The following is a 21307-nucleotide window of genomic DNA, read 5'->3' on the forward strand; positions in this document are numbered from 1 at the left end:
ACCGACTAGCGACATCTATACATCAATCGCGGAATCAAAACTAAACTAGTTATACAATAGATCGATAGATGTCGATAAACATATCAAATTCATTTAAAAAATAACAATTTTCGCCAAATATAAATTTAATCCACTTTGTACAGTCGGAAACCATTAATACCACCTTTAAACATTAATTTCCTTTCATGTTTACGTCAATAATTTGTGAATAATTTACCGCACTGAGATTTATCACTGGCAATTGCTTTTCAACATCATTTTGGGGCAAGTTTCATCTGCGTCGCAAACACTTGGCACACGAACACTGCGCCCTCTCTGGCGCATAATTCCTTCTATCATACATATGCTCCGAAATAGGTCTTGGAGGTAATGGTGGATAACTATTTTCAAAATCATACTGATTGGAATTGCTTGAATGTCCATTATCTACCTTAACCCATTCATTCTTCCTGGTATCCATCTGCCAGGTACCATTACTATTGGTATAAGTGGAAGGCATATCATGTCTTACATCCATCTTCTTTCTAGGATTATTATCCCTTCGATTATTCAAATTGGGATCCATATAACGCGCAACCTTCTCCACATAACCCGAATTCCTTGGGAATGGTGTAGGTTGATAATTGGGACGTTTCGCCAACGCTTCACTTCTTGTATTAAACGACCTCCTACGTTGTTTCTCCATACAACTACGACATTTACATTCATGTACGTCATTCTTGTCACGATGCATTGACATGTTCATATTATAATGTCGCAGAGATTCGTCATCTTCAAAAATAGGTTTCTCTAAATTTTTGTTCTGTCTGCTTAACATCTCGAAACGCTGCATGGTTTTCTGTACACGCATTCGGTTGCGATGCGAGAGAGTAGTTTCCAACTCATCCATCAGTTCCGGGTAGTCTCCTGTACGTTGATAGGCAAGATTCATACACTCAGAGTTGGAACTGTCCGAACAGCAACTCATCTGATCATCGGATTGGGTCTGCCCACAATAATGTTGATCATCATGCATGCAATGACATTGACATCTACATGCGTGATGCATGGGACAATGATCATAACCACTACAGTTGTTCGAACATGTGGAATCGTGGCTGTACGAAGTAGAACCACCTGGTTCTTCGTAGGGATAGGGTTTAAGAGCTTGACGGTTGTTATTGCTGTAGCCACGATTGTAAGGCTTCTTAGTTGAATAATTCCTATTAGTGTTATGACTGTACATCTCCTTGCGCTCGTCCTGTTCTTCGAGCAGTGGTTGCTCACGTAAATCACGGAAATCTCTTTGCCCACGACTATCTCTGTTATCTCGTGAGTCCCTTGACTCCCTGGGATCTCTTGATTCTCTTTCTTGGTGTGATGATCGTAGGTGTTGATGTGGTGGTACTGCAGGTAGTTGTTCTGCACTGTAATGTTCCTGGGGAGGTGGTAGTGGAATATGAGGTCTGTCTAGATCCCCACGTCCTTCAAAACTATGCCCAGGTGGATAAGTCCTTGGTTTACTTTTCCTGCCAGGTGGATGTGGTCTTGGTGGTAAACTCCTTGGATTATCAACGCCTGGGAAATTACTATAAGAGTCTCTTTCTTCAAGTTGATTTGGTACACTTTTGGAATGCGAAGGATTTTTCGATTGTCCACGACAAGATACGTAGGATTCTGAGTGGCGATTGCCTTGGCTGCACCGGTTCTCTAAAGGTTGCTGAACGTTGTTGTGTTTGGATGAAACGGTACGATTTGGGCAGCACGGACGACAGCAATCTCTCATATTCCCACGATCTGGTGCCTTTTTATTGCTACCACCGTTCTGGTCCTTCTCGGGTTGCTCGCGCGAATATCGTTGGTAATCTGGCATCACCCCTTCACCGTCACTCTCTGTAAAGTGGTCTGAATCGTCGTCGGTATCGTATCCAGCTTCGTACTCATCCGAGTCTTCATACGAAGAAGATTTTCTACGATGAGAAATTTTTTTCTTTCTACAAGCAGGGTTCATACAATGTTGTACCTCGTTAGCAAAAGATACTTGTCTTTGACAACGTTTTAATTTACACAGTTCAGGATTGGTGCAGATCCCTTTTATGTTACACTTTGTTCGCACCCTTTGAAGAGGAACCACTGCGGATTCCTCTTCTGCAACTGGCGGTTCTTCAACAGCAGGTAACGCAGGTAATGGTGGTAAGGGTGGTGATAAGGTTGAGTTTCTAGAAAGAACCTGTGGTGGTGATAAAGTTGAGTTCCTAGAGGGAACCAATGGTGGTATTAAAATAGAGTTTCTAGATCTAGAAGGAACCAATGGTGGCTGTTCAATTTCAGTCTCCACCTCAATAGTTTGCTCTTCTGTCAATTCAGGGATTTCTTCCAATGGAATAAATTTCGTTTCTTCTTCAATGCTTTCAGGAAACACAGTCTGTTCTTCTTCGTAGCGTCCAATCGTTACTTGCTCCTCAGGAATTTCAAAAGTCCCTTCTTCGTTAATCTCTCCGGGAACCTCTTCCTCCTGAATTGATATTGATATTGGATTGATGCTGGATTCTCGGATACTACTTCGACGTTCCTGAATTGGTTTGGCCTTGGGTTGGTGATGAAATAACGAGGGGAGTGTATTGTGGCGATGTTTCTGTTCTTGTTCGAGTTCGGTAATCTCCGAATCGGTGCTATCAAAAGTCAGATCGTATTGCGGTGGCGTACAAATCGGAACGTAATTTCTTGCCTTTTGTTCTACCTCTGGCTGCCCCTTTAAATCGTTATCCTTGCCAGTATCGGAAGCACCCGCTCCCATTTATTGCCGAAACCCTTTCCCATAAGTAACGAAAAATACCGAGTGTTACTCACGACCGCACTCATTAAACAAAAACAGTCAAATCGAAAAAAATAGACATTTTTACGCCAAATGTGTTGCCAATTTATTAGTTGTCATTGCTTAGATGTAACACATCATCCAAATCACTATCGTTGTCATCTGCGTCGTCCTTTGTTTTCCAGCTATGACAGTTGATAATGTGATGATGGTGTGCGAATCGTTTGAAGCATTCAAAAGTCGAACGTTCAAACATCACCTGTCCGAGGATCTCCAGGACGATGATGGATATACTAATGATCATTTCTTTCCCTTCTATCATGGACGTTGTTCATGGTTTCGATTGCGTTTGCGCAGTCCCAACACATTCGCCATCTTTTTCAGTAACTCCTTACCACGGTGACGAGGTGCCGCAACAGATGCTTCTGCCCCACCAGAACCATCCACGTTCCTTGAAGTAGTATTATCCAAAATCACAGGGGCGGTATTAGCACGCGCGGCCACAATATCAGCATCCATTCTAGGGTAATGACCACCAATCGAAGGTTTTTGATGGTTAGAATAATGTGATGATGAGACTGACAGTTCGGAAGCACTGGCAAAACCGTGCTCCTTTTTAGAATACGAGAATAGTTTAATTATGCTGTTGATCTTTGCCTTGGAAAGGGTTTTCTTCGTGGAGTTGGTGGTGATGTTCGAAGGGTTACCTTTCACTGGTACAACATGCTCGGGGTCCATTCCTATACTGATTGTGGCACGGATTTATAAATCAACAACATCAGATGGGTGATTATGCGAAAGTTTCACTTGGGATTTTACGACTTCATCATTTGACGTTTATTCAAAATATAAATTCATTGAAACATGACAGGAGAAATATCACAGCCAACTTAACTTAATCATACTAATCATAATCATCATTGTTACATTTAGTATACTTAACTTTACTAGACTTAACACCAAGCATATTCAACAGGCAATTCAATGGTTGAAATCCACTTCTAGTCATTTTAACATCAGTTTCTTCAGATTCAGATTCTTCAACTGTGTCATACACACGACCTTCTCGGTTCTTTTCATTTAAATGTTTGTAATAATTTCTAACCCTTTGTTGGTACATTTTTCTTTTATCTTCTACAGTATCCTGTGGATGTGATGGATATGGTCCAATTTGTTTCGGTAGCAAGAACACAGTTTCATTTTCTGAAGTATCCTCAGCTATATCATAGGTTGTTTCTGAATAAGTTTCATATTCGTCATCGTCACCTTCATCAACTTCTAAGTATGTTGTTGTGGTTGCATCCAATGAACATCTCTTCACACTTCTTTCTGAAGTGTTTTGCGAATATTTGAAAGGTGTTTGTATATCTTGATCAAAAGTGTCTGGATAAGTACTGACAATTGAATTGTTTCCAGCTGGGAAAGTGTTAAACTTAGGACTTCGATGAATTTGACGTGGTTGTACACTATAAGGACTATCATAAGAAGATATCAATGAAGAACTAACAGATTCTGTATTCTGTATTTCTTCTGAAGGGGAGAGTTTAGTAGAATACGTGTTTGAAGTTGGTTTACTTATAGAAGAAGATGATACTGTACTTCTATAGGTATCATATTCATTGATAACACTATACTTGACTTTATCTTGGAAATAATGGCAATTACAACGTTTTGAACGTGGAGGGGAATCATATGATGAAGAAGGAAAAGTCGAATTTGAAGATGAAGTGTGATGTAGATTTTTTTGTTGCCAACTGTCCATTGTATAAGTCGTTGATCGGGAACTTCCCAATTGGCAGGAACAACATTGTTCACTAGATTCTTGTATCGGCGTTTCCTCATTATCCAAAAACCTTAGATTCAATTTTGGTACATCTGGATGTACTCCTTCTTCGTGACCTTCAGTGACCTTAGAATCTAGAGAACAGTTCATAACCAAAGAAGAAACTTCTGGTGATGTTTCAGATCCAAAACTTTTAATTTCCAAAGGAGACATGTTTAAAACTTCCATATTTGCAACAGCTTCCACTTGTTTCAATTGATATTCAGAGAAGTTACTCGCTGGGCTATCATAAGATGTCAGGGAAATTTTCTCCAAAGAAGTAGCAACATTAATCAGATTTTTTTCTTCTTTTGATAATAGTCTGTGTTTTTCTACATCTACATCCTGTAAATTTGGTGTTTCTATTATAGAAGTTGCTGTGGTTGTCGCGTTTTCTTCCCAGAAATTATCTCTACGTCTTCCAGATGTTGATAAACTTGTTTCCTTTTCATAGGTACTACTAGATTCAACATTTTCTAGGGTATTAAAACAAGATATCTTAGAATTTAATCTTTTCATTGGTAGGTCATTTGATTGGAAGACAGTATCATATTCTGAATCATCAGAAAAATAGTTATCTCGTTTTTGAAAAGATTCTAGAGTAGATCGTGGAGTATCAGAAAATGTACTGTCGGATAACCTTCTACGACATCTTAAATGATGGTAACTCTTGCGTTTTAACCAAGATTGTACTTGATCATTCTCTGGACTTTGATTTAAATGTCTCAAAGAACCTTCGTTAAAATCTGTGATTATACTAGAAGTATCCAAATCTTCTACATCATACTCTGGAGCTTCATCTAGATTAAATAATAATTCAGCGTGGAATTCTTGCATGGATGCTAAATGTGGAATGTTTTGTTTCTCTACATCTTTGTGATCATTTCTGGGAGTAGTATCTGTTGATATTTTTGAAATATCTTTATGTTTTTGATATTCAAAGTCATAATCGCTTGACCAATCGGAGTCCCATCCAGTTGCACCTGAACTATAGTCGGAATCATCGTATTTCTTTTTGGGTAATAATTTTTTCTTGTCATTATCATCATTATCATCATCGTCATCGTCATAATCAGTATCTGTATCAGTGTTATATTTTGTTTTTGTTTTCTTCTTTTTAGAATTTTTCTTTTTCTTTTCTTTGGATTTTCGAATAGATTTGCGTTTTTGTTTAGCTTCATCTTCAGAAGAATCTTTTTCTTCGCTTATATCGGATAGGTCTCCATAACTTATTGGGTCCAGACAAACAGTGCAAAGATTTTGAAGATCAGTAAAACATTGTTCGCAATAAAGACCAGGACAATTCGGGGTTTGACATTTGATAAATTCTTTTTTATCTCCTTCACGATATACTTCTCCGCAGAGGAGACAATAGGATTGTTTACCAGCGCCGAATAAAAATACACAAATTGGATATTTGCTAATAAAAAAATTAGAAAAGATTGTGAAGTAATAAATTAAGTTAAAATGAATAATATTTTAACTTACACTATTCTTGATCGTAAAAATTCTTTACACGTAATTTTATTTACAGATTTGTCACCCATAACTTTCCTTCTTAATTGCCTTCTAGCGAATTTAAGAAAAGAGGATCTAGATCGCAGGATATGATTGTATAACCATATGGTGCGTTCGCGTGCGCGTTGTGGATGATAGAAACACATCACAGAATGTCGAAATCTCAAACCGTAGGGTTCAAAAATGGCCAGAAACCAACACAAAAATAACATACTCCCTAAAATTCTTGTATCAATAAAATTATTTACTAGATACTTCCTTAAATATAGTAATATTAATAATATTAACCTATTTGAATGTACCGATCATAATCTGGTGGAATTGGGTCCGGCAAACATGGAATTGTATCAATTTCTAGATTAATTCCCAAAGGTTGAAATGCTTTCACAATGCCTTTTAATAACGACGCTAGAAAACCTTCTCCTTCTATGGAGACACCCGGCATATTAGGTGCATCTATTTTGGATTGAAAGCGACCATAATAACGAATTTTTGTCATTATCCAATAGAGCGAATAATCAGTAGCCATGTGAGTTGATAGTTTTAATGTTGACATTAGTAAAATCATAGCTGCTTGAGAAAGTCTTGATTTTTCTTTTTTTACTAGTCGCATTGAACCTGTCTAATAAAATTATTCGTATATTATATTCAGTAGTCCCCATAAATTAAATTAATAAATATCATTTGAAGCTAATTAAAGAATCAGATCTGCATAAAATGTTACTGTAATTTTACTGGGCATTTTAAGCAGCAAAAATCAAACTTTAACACTAAACGCCATAAAAAATTAAATGTAACAAAAACAATTAGAATAAGAGCCCGTGACGGCCAGACTTTCGTCATTTTAGGAAAGATGAAATTTTGTTCATGTGTTTCTCCAACACAGGTAAGAACGATCCCCAATTATGAAACCTGGATCGTGGTTCCTTTGGCAGTTAACAGCCAACAAAGTACATCTTTGTGATGACCTATGTTTCGTTATTTTAGCAAACTCCATTTTTGCATATTTTGTTCGTAACATTATTATAACATGCGCTGCTCATTGCCAGTCACTTGGTATGGTTCCAACCATTTTTACTTTCGTTATATTAGGAAAGCTGAATTTGATACACATTATGCAGAGAGCTATGAAACTGTGTTTTTTTTTCGCGCCAGACAGTTTGGTCGGTTCTATCATCTTGCCAGACGCATTGAAAGTGTATAAAAGTTGCAAAAGTTAAATTGTTTAAACATGAAACTTTCAGAGAATAGTTATTTTATTTGAACAAATATTTAATAATAATCATTACTGTCGTCGATATCTTTGCGATTCGTTCTTTTCTATCTTCTTTAGTTTACGATATATTAGCAATAGAAATTAAACGTCTAAAATTGAAAAATTGCTCTTTTGAGCACTTTCAGTCGCGGTTTCAGTCGCGGTATCGAGAACAATGATAAAAATTAATAAAGATTTGTTAAAATAAAATTAATATTTTCTGGGAATTTCATGTTTAAACAATTTAACTTTTGCAACTTTTATACACTTTCAATGCGTCTGGCAGGATGATAGAACTAACCAAACTGTTTGGCGTGAAAGAAAACACGGTTTCATAGCTCTCTGCATAATGTGTATCAAATTCAGCTTTCCTAATATAACGAAAGTAAAAAAGTTCAAAAATATTATAGTTTAAGGGTGTCTGGCTAGGGTTGAAACCATACTAGGTGTCTGGCAATGAGCAGCGCATGTTGTAATAATGTTACGAACAAAATATGTAAAAATGGAGTTTGCGAAAATAACGAATTTGAGGTCATCATTTGTACATCTTTGTTGGCTGTTAACTGCCAAAGGAACCACGATCCAGGTTTAATAATTAGGGATCGTTCTTACCTGTGCTGGAGAAACACATGGACAAAATTTCATCTTTCCTAAAATGACGAAAGTCTGGCCGTCACTGGCTCTTGCTCTAAATGCAAATGTCAATGAAAATTTTTTTAAATAAAAATACTTACTGAAATATACAGTTTTCTTTCCCTATGATTCAGCGGCAAAATTGTTTCTAAACCCATCTGAGCCCTTCGTAAATCCAATATACGAAAATCTTTCGTAATAAACTTGTTATCAAACATCTCGTTAGTCAAAAACTTATGCCTATAGTAAATAACTTTAACAACCATAAAAATAAAGAAGATACTTGCTGCACTGCTCATAAAATTAAATATTTTAATTAAACCAGAGCTCCTTTGCTTGATTTCAGTCACAATACCAGTTGTAATATCTCCCATTGACTTTGTATGATTCGATTCAAAGTGATACGAGTGCGAAAATTTAATTCGCACATAGAACATTGTGCGGATATGTCGAACAAACTGTTTAACTTCTAAAAATATCAAAATTTAAATTTAAATTGATAAAATTTAAAACATTAATTATTTAATCACTTGTAACAATAGCTGAAACTGTTCCTTTAATAAAATTAACAATGGAACATAAGAAATCCAATCCTTTAGCAACATAACAAACACTCTTCACTAGATACGTAATATTACACAACCAATTAAACATCGGACCAAGTTTCGCATTGCAGTCAATAATAGCATCTTCAAAAACTTGCTGACACCGTTGAAATGGCGTCCCAAACTCAGAATTACAAACATTAAGAATTCTTGCAATAAAATTGAAAGCAGCCTTCACAATATCCACCAAACTCATGATAATTCTCTTAATTCCCAATAAAATTTCTTTTATCTTATTAACTATTTCCTTCACCGTAGCCACCACCTTCTTAATAGCGTCTCGTATAGCATAAAATGGTTTTTTAATCACTTCGAGTATTTGCTTCACTGCGGCTTTCAGTTGTTCTTGACCACAAGCAAGACTCTCACCAAGAATACTCATATTATTCAGTGTATTCTTCGCTGGCCCAGTAATCGCCAAAATATACGCATACGCTAATAACGCTTGTCTTCCTTTTTAGAAAAAACTGTGGCAGGACCAAAAACACAATACATCTCACCTTATAACTGAATGCCAAACCAATAGTCAAAATAGAGCCAAAAATCGCACACATTATAGTCGCGGTTGATAGAGTAAAGTTAAGTTGCAAGACAGAAAACATAAAGAAGATATAAGTAAGAACAAAACCTCCGAGGAAACCAGCAATGCTTTTGATGACAAAATTCTCACAAGTTCCATTATTTTTGAGATTAAAACACAGTCGATATGGATAAGAATGCTTCGGGAATTTCGGACACAACAATCGTTTGATTTTACGACGTAAATCATCACAAAAATGGCGATATTTTTGCTTTCTTGAGAGTTTAACCTCTTCTTTCTTAGAAATTGCAAACGCATCTTGTTTTTCTTTGAGGAGTTGAAGTCTACGAGCTTCCAACCGACGAGCTTTATAAATTAAACGCACAAACATGTTTTATTTCTTTGTGATTTATAGATTTAATCACAATAAAAATACAAGTCTGTCAAAAACTGACGTTTTTATTTTACTGAGCCACAAATAAATTAAAACAAATGAAATTACTTAAATAATTAAATCAAAAAAAATAAATAAATCACCAATAATCTTTTTTGACTTCTTTACCCAAAACTTTTAAAGATGTAGGAGCTTTATAAGTCTTAGCAGCTTCAAAAATATATTCTTTTGTAGCAGGAAAATGTTCGAGTAAATAACACCATGAATCCCATTCCAATTCCAGAATCTCACAATGTGTAGATGTAATATACGTGTAATCATACAAAGAATTCTCCAGGGTTAACCCTTGTAGAAAGCCAAACGAATCTCCTTTTGATAAATTGTCCAGAGCGATGTCACGATAACCAAAATCCACATCATAAGCAGAGACTGATCCTTTATGTATGAAGAACATACATTTCCTTGCTGATTTTCGATAAATAACCACACAATTAATAGGATAGAATACTTTCTGTAGATGACTACTCAATTGCCGTATGAAATCCATATGCGTGTGTGATAATACAGGGTGTCTTCGTAATAAATATCCATACATGTGATTTATAATCACTTCTTTAAGATATCTTGCACAGACATCATTAACTAACAAATCACTTCTGTAATAGTTCTTAGTCCATACAAATTTCGCATTTAAAAGCACTCTGCGTTTCACTATCAATGTCCCGTAAGAATGATCCATGTAAAACTTTAGGAAACTTGATGCTTTGAGGTATATTCGACGTAAAACTGCAATGTCCACTATAGCTTCGAAGAATTTACATAAAAGCAGCGAATCCACCACCAATCGATACATGTACAACACAATAATAAAAATGTTGAAAGTTAGATTGCTAGGTCCGTAAAATTTATCAGTTGTGTTGATGTGAATTAAATTTGAGAAGAAAATGTATCTCCAATAAATTTCGAATTTTTCAGCTGGGGGTAAATTCCTGACGTTACGTACCTTATCAGGGGGTAGATTATGGATTAAATTGTGTTTCTTTATTGTCGTAAAAGAATCCAAAACTAGGCTTGCAGTAGCAATGAATTGATAACTCAATAAAAACCAGTAAATCACATAAAACCATTTCATCAAATTCGAAGAATTCTGTGACAAACGTTTTTGATTCTCTGCATAAGCTGCTCGGATGTAATAGATCCTCAATAGACGATTCAATCGTAAAAATGAAAAGGTTTTACTGAAAGAACTTAGTTCATATCTTCCAAAGAGTAATATAGGCAACACAATCAACAGATCCAAATAAATGACAGTTAAAATCATGATGTAGAGTTCTGGTTTGTTTGCAACCCGCAATGCAGTAATCTTTTTCTTGTCTGATATCGGCGCTTTGTGTTCATCTTTGTATGGCAAACAAAATTTCAAATATTCTCGGAGAATGTGTATCATATCCATTGAATATTGAATGAATAAATAAAAACCGCGTATTTCTCCAACTGCTATTTGATAAAATTCCAGACAAGTTCCAAGGTAACACACGTAGAATAAATGTATGTAGTTTATAATCCGGAAGAAGGAATATTTGGTAACTGCACGGACATATTCATCAACTGTCATTGTCAAGTGAGGTTCAACAGGTTTCGTGCTTTCAATGTAAAAAATATTCATTTTTATAAAGTGTTCAGCTCGTTCTTGAATTTTCGGAAAGTAAGAGGTTATTTTGAAGAAATTTTTACTTGACAGATAGACTAGCTCAGTGTTAACATTCGCCACTATAGAAATCTTCATTCGGGTGTATTCCGCTCCGCTAAAGTTTCCAAAGATGGCGCCAGCAGTCAACTCACGCATTTTAACCCCATCAGCAGAGATCACATCCAATGATCCGCTATTCAATAAGTAGATATCTTTCTCGATGTCGTTTATGGTTATAACATAACCATTCTTCGGCATAATCATAGGTGTCGCTTCTAGGAAAATGTTTTTAATGAAAAGCGTTGTGTCTGTTAGGTTTTCTGTAAAAACAGAGTAGACAACCAAGTTATCGCCGTAGAATTTAAAAAGCATGTCTCTCCTCAATGCAGTGATCATATTCTTGGTAAGTTCAGACATATTCCTCGACGCAACCCTCTCCCAATACAAATCATAATAATTCGTGACTTCCTTACGCAGATATCTAGTATCAGCTCTTCCATACGCAAGCAATCGTATAAGTCTTCGAACACCAACGACAAACTCCAAATGTCGAATCATTTTCGATGAGAACGAACTAAAAATGTAAGCTTTATACAAAATCTGCGTCACAACTCCGATAATTGTAAGTAGAGACAAGATAATCGCCAGGGTATCATTGACTTTATCAACGTAGATCTTTCCAGTCATTCCTGAACATTGTAATGATGACATCACCAAGAATAAAATATGAAAATGTGTCTGGAAGTCGCCATATTTAAAAGTTTTACAGTTTGACACCGGAGCTTGATGTTCCACATCCCAGGTATAACAATCATAAATAAAAATCATCGCAGTTATCAAATTCGCCGTGAATAACACATAACAAACCATCGTGATGGTATTAAACACATAATATCGATTATCCGTTGAGTAATACCATCGTAACGCTGCCAATCTATGCAGTTGTAGAGCGTGGATAGCATTAAGAAGAACTCTGTATTGAACTTTCATCGGAAATACATGAAATGGAAACACAGCGAGGAAATCAACCAGAAATCCATGCGACATGTAATATCTCGCTGTGCGTAATGGATGCGTAACCAAGATGCCCTCTGGTGTGTAGTAGGCAACATGCATCCGGATGTAAATATCCAAAATGGCGAAAACATCCAATGCTAACATAATTGTATAACCACTGCTTCTTTTAATATAAGCTCCGATGTTAATAGCTGGGAGTGTGAAGGTAAATGCAGCTATAAAAGCGATGAAACACCGTATAACTTCATAATACTTGATAAAAGTTCCTTCGGGGTAAAAAGTGGTCCTCATCAGGAAATATTTGATAAAATCAAACGGGCGGATTTTATCAAATGGCACATGATAATCAAACTCTTCATAAGAATCCTTCCGGGCGAAATATTTGAAAAATTTGAAACAAGGTCGCTTATTTCTTGATCTGACAATCATTATAGGATCGTAAAGGAGTTTCGTCAACACTTCTTGATTTTCCTCTTTTGCAAGTCTCACAGTAGCTTCATAATGCCGGTAATACTTACGACTTTCATATAATAAACGTACGAATTCATTATAATTAAATTTCAAAATTAAACATTCTGTTAAAGCAACTGTTGAGGTCACAGCTGGTGAATTATAACAACACTCTATGAAGTTTAGCGGTTCATACATTTTTGTCTGAAGATAATTCCCATTAATCAACGTACGACATTCTCCTTTAATCAAAACATAAATATCTTCGTATATTATCCCACGACTGATTATAATCGAATGTCTATAACCAGTAAACAAAGATGTGTGCATTAATAAATTCGTTATTATTTCATCCGGAAGATACTGGAAAATTTGAAGTTTTTTCAAGACTTGAAAATGAACATTACTCTTCATAATTATCTCAAAATATATCGGCAATTCAAATAATCCAGATACGTTCCCTCCGGATAACAATACATCATTATCCTGTCTGAGGACATTAAAATAAGCATGTAAACGCATCCATAACCAATAATTTTCTTTGAATGACACCCATTTTTCCAATGAGAAGATTGTGTTTACAATTTTTGCTTTCGCCATGTATTGCAAATAAAACGAAGAACAAACCATTGCGGTGACTCCCAATTGCACAATCAATGACAAAAAATTAGCGAAGATATATGCATATCTATACGTAGGATAATATTGATTCTTATTTTGGAAGGGTAGCCCAGCACCAGTTGCAAATTGGATAGTTACAGATGACCATAACCTATCCGTAACCTCTGTCAATTTAAAAAAGCAACTCAAAGCATAAATCAACGCGAAATAAAACGTAAAACCAGCAAAAATGGTAAAAAATATCATATTCACAAGATATCTCTCCCGCCATGTTGAAAAATACTTCCATACCCTCCATAATTTGATCAATTTAAACAAATCATACCAGGGCATATGAGTATCCAGCGCAAAAGCAATCATCCTCCAATAATGCACTGATGCTATATCCAAAAAGAATCCTTTTGTTTTAAGTCTTTCATAAAGAACAGCTGTCATGGTCCTAGCATCACTTTTAGAATCAGTCGGGGTGATTATCTGAACAACAAGGTCAATAGCAAAGAGGACTTGACTCGCCAATGTAATAATAACAATATTATAAGTGTATTCAACACAAAATCCATAACAAACCGCAACAGAGCAGATGATTGTTATTATAACAATCAAATTCTCCCAGAGATTAGTAATCGGTGATCCTGCTTTCAAAATCCAAGGACATGTGTTCTTGATAAAAACCAGATCAACGTCTGAGGATGTCCGTTCTCTGATTGCTAGTCTATCGAGGAATTCAGGAGTGTGAAAGATGTGTTTTTGATCTTTGACACAATCAATTATTTCACGTCTGAGATAAACATTTGTTTGCTCATGAGTGTTCTTCTCAGACTTAAAGGACATCATGTTATGCAATTGGTGTTTTATCCAAATCATTCGTTTTCTTTCAACGTCAACTTGATTGAATTTAGCGTTGTATTCTTTGATTAGTCGTACTTTATGTAATATTTCATATAATTTTAACTGGAGTTGTTTATGTTCAAATGGATATGATTTCTGGAAGATCATGAAGCTTTCCCATGGGAGTTCGTATAATTCACAAACGGTTTTACACCGGAAATTCACAGGTGACACATGTGGGATCATCAAAGCTGCTTCACCAACGCATGTTCCTGATGTTAATGATAATATACCAGATTCATTGTTTTCTGCGGAGAGGACATCGATGACTCCTTCGACAATATAAATCAAACCTAGATTTTGTTTGTTTTTACTGAAGATGTATTCGCCTTCCATGCGGATTCTACGTGTGAATTTATCAGCTAACGCTCTGAGGATGTAAAATTCCGCGTTTCTGAAGAGCATAGAGTGTTTGAATGCCGGCCAGCATGTATCCATAGCGATTTCATCTCGTAGGGATTTTTGGGCGAAACCAAATTGATCTCTGAAGAATCCCCCGCTTAGTTTCCAGTTGGCTTTGAAGTAATCCGTGATTAATTTGTATTTTTCTTCATCCAGGCTGTATTTATCTGAGATTTTTAATTGAAACATGTCGATGAGATGTGAATAATTAAATCTGTGTTGTTCGTTCTCTATAAAAGCCAGGATAATATAACATGTTGATGGATATATTGCGAATGTCCACATGAGTATTGCTAAAATGGTGGCTGTAACTTCGAATTTATAAACAGCGGTTTCTCTTGTGCGGACGTCATTGATGACTGAGCCACGTCCAGCGACGTTACAAGTGATCAACTCGAATGCATCGTAGATATCGTCAAGGGTTGTGAGATAATCAAGCATATGTAAAATGTGAACAAAAAATCCACAGAATATTAATAAGAATACGATTAATTCCAGCACGCGGGTTTGGCTATCGTTGTGTAGTTCACGTCGATTGTTATAAACATGGAAAAAGAGTCTTGGGAGTTTTAACATGTGCAGGGTGAATAATAGCATGTAATATCTTTCTTCTTTCCAATTGTATTCAGTTTTGTATTCCACGAAATAACCGAATAGATATTCATACGGAAGGACTGAGATGGTTTCTAAAAATATTACAATTCCTGGACGTCGAATTGGGTTAGGGTAGGGGTATCTGTACTTAAAGAAAAACTTCTGGTAAAAACTCAGGAAGATGTCACAGAAGTACATTGTGTTAAATATACGATCAATTCCTGGAAGATAATTGATTTTAATTTTAAATTTTTTTAATGTTGATATTAATATTTTTAAATGTCTTACTTGCAAAGAATAAGTGATAATGAGAGAATATTCTAATGTTTAGTGGGGCCAAGAGAACTATCATTAGAGTTTCTATCACCATTCCGCTAATAATAAATCTATACCAAACTGGGTCTGTGTGGAATAGTAGGAGTTTTTGTGCAAGAGTTGGGAAGTTGACTTCTTCCATGTAATTGAGTGAAAAGTCATAGTTGAGCTTCTTCTTAACCATTTTTTACACTTTTTAGATGCACGCACTTTTTCTGTCAAAAACTTGATTTGAGAGTTTGAAATATTTGGAAGTGTGTATAAAGCCTTCTTTATTTTATTAATATGATTATTGAAACAAAATATTTGAAGTATTTTTTGAAAAATTCAATTATTTTCGTTGCCTTCTATATAAAAATAGCTTTAATTTCAATTTCCATCATTTAATTACTTTATCTTAGGTAAATTTTAATAAAAAGTAAGATAAATAAATATTTGCTTGTTTTTTTGGATCACTTTTATGGCAGAAAACTAAAAAATGCTAATAATGCACTTTAGCGCCATCTCAGTTCGAATTAAATAACTAAAACTATGATTAAATTTCTATATCAACTTTCATTCCTTATTTTACACCCTTCAAGTTATATTCTTGCAACAAAAAGTAGCCTATGTTGTTTTCCTTACACATCACAAATCTCTTTACACCAAAATTTATCAAAATTGATTGAGTGGTTTAGGCGTGAAAGGGTAACAAATAAACAAATACTATTTTCCAGGTTAAAACCGCAAAATCGCAAAAATATTAAGTTTTAAAACCAAGAAAATCTTAAACTTCGTTTTTGAATTAAAAAGAATCATAAGAATGTTAAAATATGAAATAACTATGAAAATATTGGCAAATATACCGCACAAAAAATAATTGTATTAAAAAATAATTAATACAAAGCGAAATTTATTGATAAGAGGCCACGAAGTTCCTCCGGACAGCAAGTTAATGAATAAATTAGTTAATTAATGAAAACGTTTACTTCAGTCGGCGAGTGTTTGCCCAATTTACATATCGTTATTCCGCGTGCAGCTCTATACAGTTCGATGTTTTCCATTGCGACTTTCAGCTGCGAAGAGAAGCGCAAGGGAAGGATGAAGCCTTTCGACTGGCCACCCCAGCGTGTTCCACCCGCCACGGCGTATAAAGGCAGCGTCGCGACGCCCGTCGCGTCCAATGTCACTTGTTGATCCTGACTATCAACGTCCCGGTTCGCGATAGTGCACTAGTTCATGATCCACTTTTAAATTTGTGTTACGAAAAAAACCAACCAACGGAAAGAGAGAGGAAAACAACGAATAAGTAGATTAATTCAAGCACTTGATCGACTTCACAAGTTTTCCATACGTGTTTCCCAACCCAAAAAGAAACAAATCGTCAGGTAAAACACACGAAATAAACAAATTTAATATAAAATCAAATAAAATAAAAATGAATGCAGAAGAATATCGAATTCGTGGTAAGTAACCAAAAATATTTTTCCAAACCTTTGATTTAAATCGTAGTAAAGTTTTAATTGAATTTTCACTCACATGACAAACGCATTTATTCACTCTTGCTTGACCTGGCTGCGATGATAATTACTCTCCAAATCGGATAATCACGTCACGCGTAGGTTGCAAGCCGAAACGGAATAGAAAATCGTATTCAAAGTTTAACTTCAACTATGCGTGTTGAATGCATATTGTTACTGCTGACAGTGTGGATGTCTATGCGAAGTTAGCTCAAAGCTGGTTAACTTATCTGGGCGGCACGGGCGAGGAAATAAATAGTCGCGTTGTAAATAAGTTCAAATGAGCTCGCCACCCGAGGCGCAGCGCAAATATTAGCTTTTCACGCTTGCAAAACGATCCAAGACATTGATATTCATGACTCTGGAAGCGCCAACAACACAGGCAATCCGTGCCGGAAAATTGGTTGTAATAAAATTTCAATTTCAATTCGCAATAGTAATCAATTCAGCTTATATTATCACATTGTTCTTATTTATTTATTTATTAGCTGTTAAATCACAGAGATTTTAGTAAAAATTTAATTAATTTGAATTTTTTTATTCTACTATAGGTCAATTCTATCAATAAAATTCAGAATTTTAATTTAAAGAAATAAAAATGCTAATAATGCACTTTAGCGCCACCTAGGGTGCAATTATTCAACTATAAATACTATTAAATCGCCATAAAAACTTTTATCCCTTATTTAACACCCTTTAAATCAAAATTTTCAATACTTTAATAATTATTCTGCTATTCGGGTTAAAGACGAATCCAACAAATCATAAATCATCAAAATCTGTCCACGCGTTCTTGAGTTATAAGCGTTGTAACTAACCAAAAATTATTTTTTATTTATATAGAATTATTAAATGTTTCTAGGTAAAGAAATGGTTGATTATATAGCTGATTACCTAACAAATATCCGTGAACGTCGAGTATTCCCGGATAAGAAACCCGGGTTTCTCCACGATCAACTTCCGGAATCAGCGCCATTGGAAGGTGAATCCTGGCCGCAGATTTTCAACGATGTAGAAAAGATAGTAATGCCTGGTTTAACCCACTGGCAATCACCACATATGCACGCGTATTTTCCGGCTTTGAATAGTTATCCATCCTTATTGGGAGACATGTTAGCGGACGCCATTAATTGTATTTGTTTTACCTGGGCTTCGAGCCCAGCCGGTACCGAATTAGAAACAATTGTTATGAATTGGCTTGGGAAGATGATTGGTCTACCGGATGATTTTTTACATACCAGGAAGGAATGTTCTGGTGGAGGCGCCATTTTGGTAATAAATAATTATTTTTATTTTGTTTAAAAAAATTAATTATTTAAATGTTTTAATAATTAGACAACTGCAAGTGAAGCTACTCTAGTCTGTTTACTCGCTGGTCGAACCCAAGCAATCAAACAATATCAAAATCTCTATCCGGATTTGGAAGATGGCGAGATTGGCGCACGATTGGTAGGCTACTGTTCGGATCAGGCGCACTCTAGTGTCGAGAAAGCCGCCCTGATCGGATTGGTCAAGATGCGATACATCGAATCCGACGAGGAGCTATCAATGCGTGGTGATAAACTCAAGCAGGCAATTAAAACCGACCGCGAACGAGGGTTAATCCCATTTTGGGTGAGTAACAAAAATCAAAACATTTTTATTTTAATTTAAAAAAGACTTTTGAAAAGCTCCTCCAATAAAATAATACAGTATATTATCGTGGGAGTAATAAAAACGCAAAGAAGAAATTAATTGTGCCCACTGGGACGATTTTTCCGCCAATCTCAGGGGATTACCGCCCGAGACAATCAGGAAGCAACAGATTGTCGTCTCCGTTTCGCGAGCGTTTCAAAACGTTTAAGAAGATTGTTCCAATTACTCATTTGTGGGGAAACATTGATAAATACACCCACAACCCTCTCTTAAATATTTTCACAACCCACTTAGTTACTATACTTATTACTTATTTCATTTTCTTTTTAACTTTTAAGGTTTGTAATACTTTGGGAACTACAGGCGCATGCGCGTTTGATAATCTGGATGAAGTAGGTTTAGTATGTGAAGAAGAAAGATTATGGTTGCATGTTGACGCTGCATATGCCGGAAGTGCATTTATTTGTCCCGAATATCGCACATGGTTGAAAGGTATTGAAAGAGCTGATTCCATTGCGTTTAATCCATCAAAATGGCTGATGGTGCATTTTGATTGTACGGCTATGTGGGTGAAGAATAGTAATACTCTACATCGCACCTTTAATGTTGATCCGCTTTATTTGAAGCACGAAAATTCGGGGCTTGCGATTGATTACATGCATTGGCAGATTCCGCTGAGTAAACGCTTCAGGGCTTTGAAGCTTTGGTTCGTCATCAGGAATTATGGTATTACGGGATTACAAAAACACATTAGAGAAGTAATATTCTTCCATATCTTCTAAATTTTTAAATTTAATGTTTAAAATGAATTTTTGTTTAGGGTGTGCGTTTTGCTCAAAAATTTGAAGCTTTATTACTAGCGGATAATCGTTTTGAACAGTCTGCAAAGCGCCATCTTGGTTTAGTCTGTTTCCGACTTAAAGGTGCTAATGAATTGACTGAGAAATTATTGAAAAGATTGAATTCACGTGGCAATTTGCATTGTGTACCTGCTGCGTTGAAAGATGATTATGTTATCAGATTCACTGTTACTTCTCAACATACTACAAATGAAGATATTGTCAAAGATTGGAAGGAAATTAAAACTGTGGCTACGGATATTTTGGTTGAAGAGGAACAATTGGTTATTATGCCAAGTAAAATTAAAGTTCCACTTAAAGGTAACTTGTTTGTTCAAAACAAAAAAAATTGTGATTTTGTAACTTTTTATGATAATTTTAGAAACTAAAGAGAGAAACGAAAATTTTGGTACGAGTCTCCTACTTGCAAACTCTCCAATGTCACCAAAAGTCGTCAATGGAAGTTTTGCAGCTATTTATGACCACGGAGATGTTTTGGAAGAGTTTTCCAAGTTTCGTTTGGGAGCTCCAAGTAGTCCATGTAAGAAAAATTATATTTTCCTAGAAAATTGTGAAAAATTTTTGAATTTTTTGAAAAATTTGATTTTTCTTTTGAAAATATTTGTATTTTTTTTGAAAATTAGAGAATTTTTATAATATTTTGGAAATTTTCTCAATTTCTTCAAAATTTTTGAAAATATTTGAATTTTTTCTGAGAATTTCAGAATTTTTAAAATATTTAGAAAATTTTCAATTTTTCAAAAATTTTGAAAATATGAAGATTTTTGTAAATTTTGAAAATTTGAAAAGTTTTTGATAAAAATAAATATTACTACACAATGTTTCCAGACATGCGTCGTAGAATTAAAGGTATCTTAATGTCCGGAAAACAATTTTCATTGGACAGCCACCTAGACTTATTCCAAGGTGTCGAACAAAAATCCTCAAAAGTCCGGCCCAATTCAGAACCGGATGATTTACAATCAGCTGAGGAACCACTCATTGAACATCAAGAACACGAAGAAAATGGTAAACAAAATTAATATCTAATTTAATTCTATATCTGCTAGTCGCTGTAACAATCCTCAAAAATAAAAGAAACGTAGATGATTAATATGTTTAGCGTTCGAGGAGACACTCACGTTGGAAATCTACCATCAACACGACCAACGCTCACACTCCGTTGATCATCAGGTGCCTATCATCATCACCGATCACTCAACACAACACGCAAATATTCCGCACTATACGAATCAATTCTCGAATGATTTCAGCGTTAGTACAGAAGAAGAAAAAGTAAACATCGCTTGTAATTCAACGGTTAAATCTTGTAGTAAATGTGGTCATGATATCATCGAATAGATTTCAAAATGTAGATGTATTTAAAAACACTTAAAATTTACGATAATTGATGTGCAAATCTAAGTAGTTTACATGTTAACGTTTAATCACTTTGTTTGAAACTGCTGTGAATGCAATAATGTTAATAATCAAGGCGTAATCAGTGTCCAAAGTTAAATACCTAAATACTGTATTCAATATTTCATGTTGCACGCATAGTAATAAGTAAATGTAATGTATTCAAATCAAATTATGAATAATAAATGCCGAAAATGTATGTAATGTAAGATAAAAACTTACTGCAGTTCGAAGCGTGGAGTAGAATATCCATTATTGATAAGCACCACAAACAAAACACACGCACATTTTGAAGAACGCGCTGACGAACACTACGAAGTTGTAACGTAAACATAGAGCAACAAGAATGTGAGACGTGACTCCGATCAGACACACAGAAAAGAATATTTAGCGACTG

General features: G+C 35.3%; 3 protein-coding genes across 4 annotated transcripts; 1 reads left to right on the forward strand and 2 right to left on the reverse strand.

The window, feature by feature from the left end:
- Positions 1-107: 107 nt before the first annotated feature.
- On the reverse strand, positions 108-9538 carry LOC135799860 (uncharacterized). The gene is given in 8 exon segments (XM_065313078.1): positions 108-2778; positions 3121-3539; positions 3700-6036; positions 6105-6351; positions 6423-6752; positions 8120-8491; positions 8553-9082; positions 9084-9538. Coding segments are annotated over 8 exon segments (7197 nt in total). The 3' UTR covers positions 108-271.
- A 142-nt stretch (positions 9539-9680) lies between these two features.
- Positions 9681-15791, reverse strand: LOC135799864 (uncharacterized). Its single transcript, XM_065313087.1, has 2 exons — positions 15492-15791; positions 9681-15424 (listed from the first exon to the last, which is right to left on the reverse strand). Exons 1-2 carry the CDS (start codon positions 15700-15702, stop codon positions 9681-9683), a joined length of 5955 nt encoding a protein of 1984 aa, XP_065169159.1. The 5' UTR covers positions 15703-15791.
- Positions 15792-16690: 899 nt separating this feature from the next.
- Hdc (histidine decarboxylase) lies at positions 16691-21219 on the forward strand. 2 transcript variants are annotated; one of them, XM_065311965.1, is made up of 8 exons: positions 16691-16963; positions 17880-18289; positions 18353-18631; positions 18991-19410; positions 19473-19812; positions 19874-20032; positions 20341-20520; positions 20615-21219. In XM_065311965.1, exons 1-8 carry the CDS (start codon positions 16936-16938, stop codon positions 20851-20853), a joined length of 2055 nt encoding a protein of 684 aa, XP_065168037.1. In that variant the 5' UTR covers positions 16691-16935; the 3' UTR covers positions 20854-21219. The 2 variants fall into 2 exon arrangements, with proteins under 2 accessions (XP_065168037.1, XP_065168038.1); XM_065311966.1 differs by having other exon boundaries at positions 20598-20744.
- The last annotated feature ends 88 nt before the right edge of the window (positions 21220-21307 follow it).

The sequence above is a fragment of the Atheta coriaria genome, unplaced genomic scaffold (genome assembly GCF_025399875.1).
Source record: "Atheta coriaria isolate IRGN ID8LTWV9N9 unplaced genomic scaffold, Caltech_Dcor_3.1 hic_scaffold_9_pilon, whole genome shotgun sequence".
Lineage (NCBI taxonomy): Eukaryota > Metazoa > Arthropoda > Insecta > Coleoptera > Staphylinidae > Dalotia > Dalotia coriaria.

Excerpts from the sequence above, each read along its gene's own strand:
- LOC135799864 (XM_065313087.1), bottom strand. The coding sequence starts at position 15,702 with ATGGTTAAGAAGAAGCTCAACTATGACTTTTCACTCAATTACATGGAA. Across the intron at positions 15,425-15,491 it reads TTATCACTTATTCTTTGCAA|GAATTGATCGTATATTTAAC; the intron begins GTAAGACATTTA and ends ATTATCTTCCAG.
- Hdc (XM_065311965.1), top strand. The coding sequence starts at position 16,936 with ATGAATGCAGAAGAATATCGAATTCGTG. Across the intron at positions 19,813-19,873 it reads AATTAAAGTTCCACTTAAAG|AAACTAAAGAGAGAAACGAA; the intron begins GTAACTTGTTTG and ends TGATAATTTTAG. Across the intron at positions 20,521-20,614 it reads TCAAGAACACGAAGAAAATG|CGTTCGAGGAGACACTCACG; the intron begins GTAAACAAAATT and ends TAATATGTTTAG.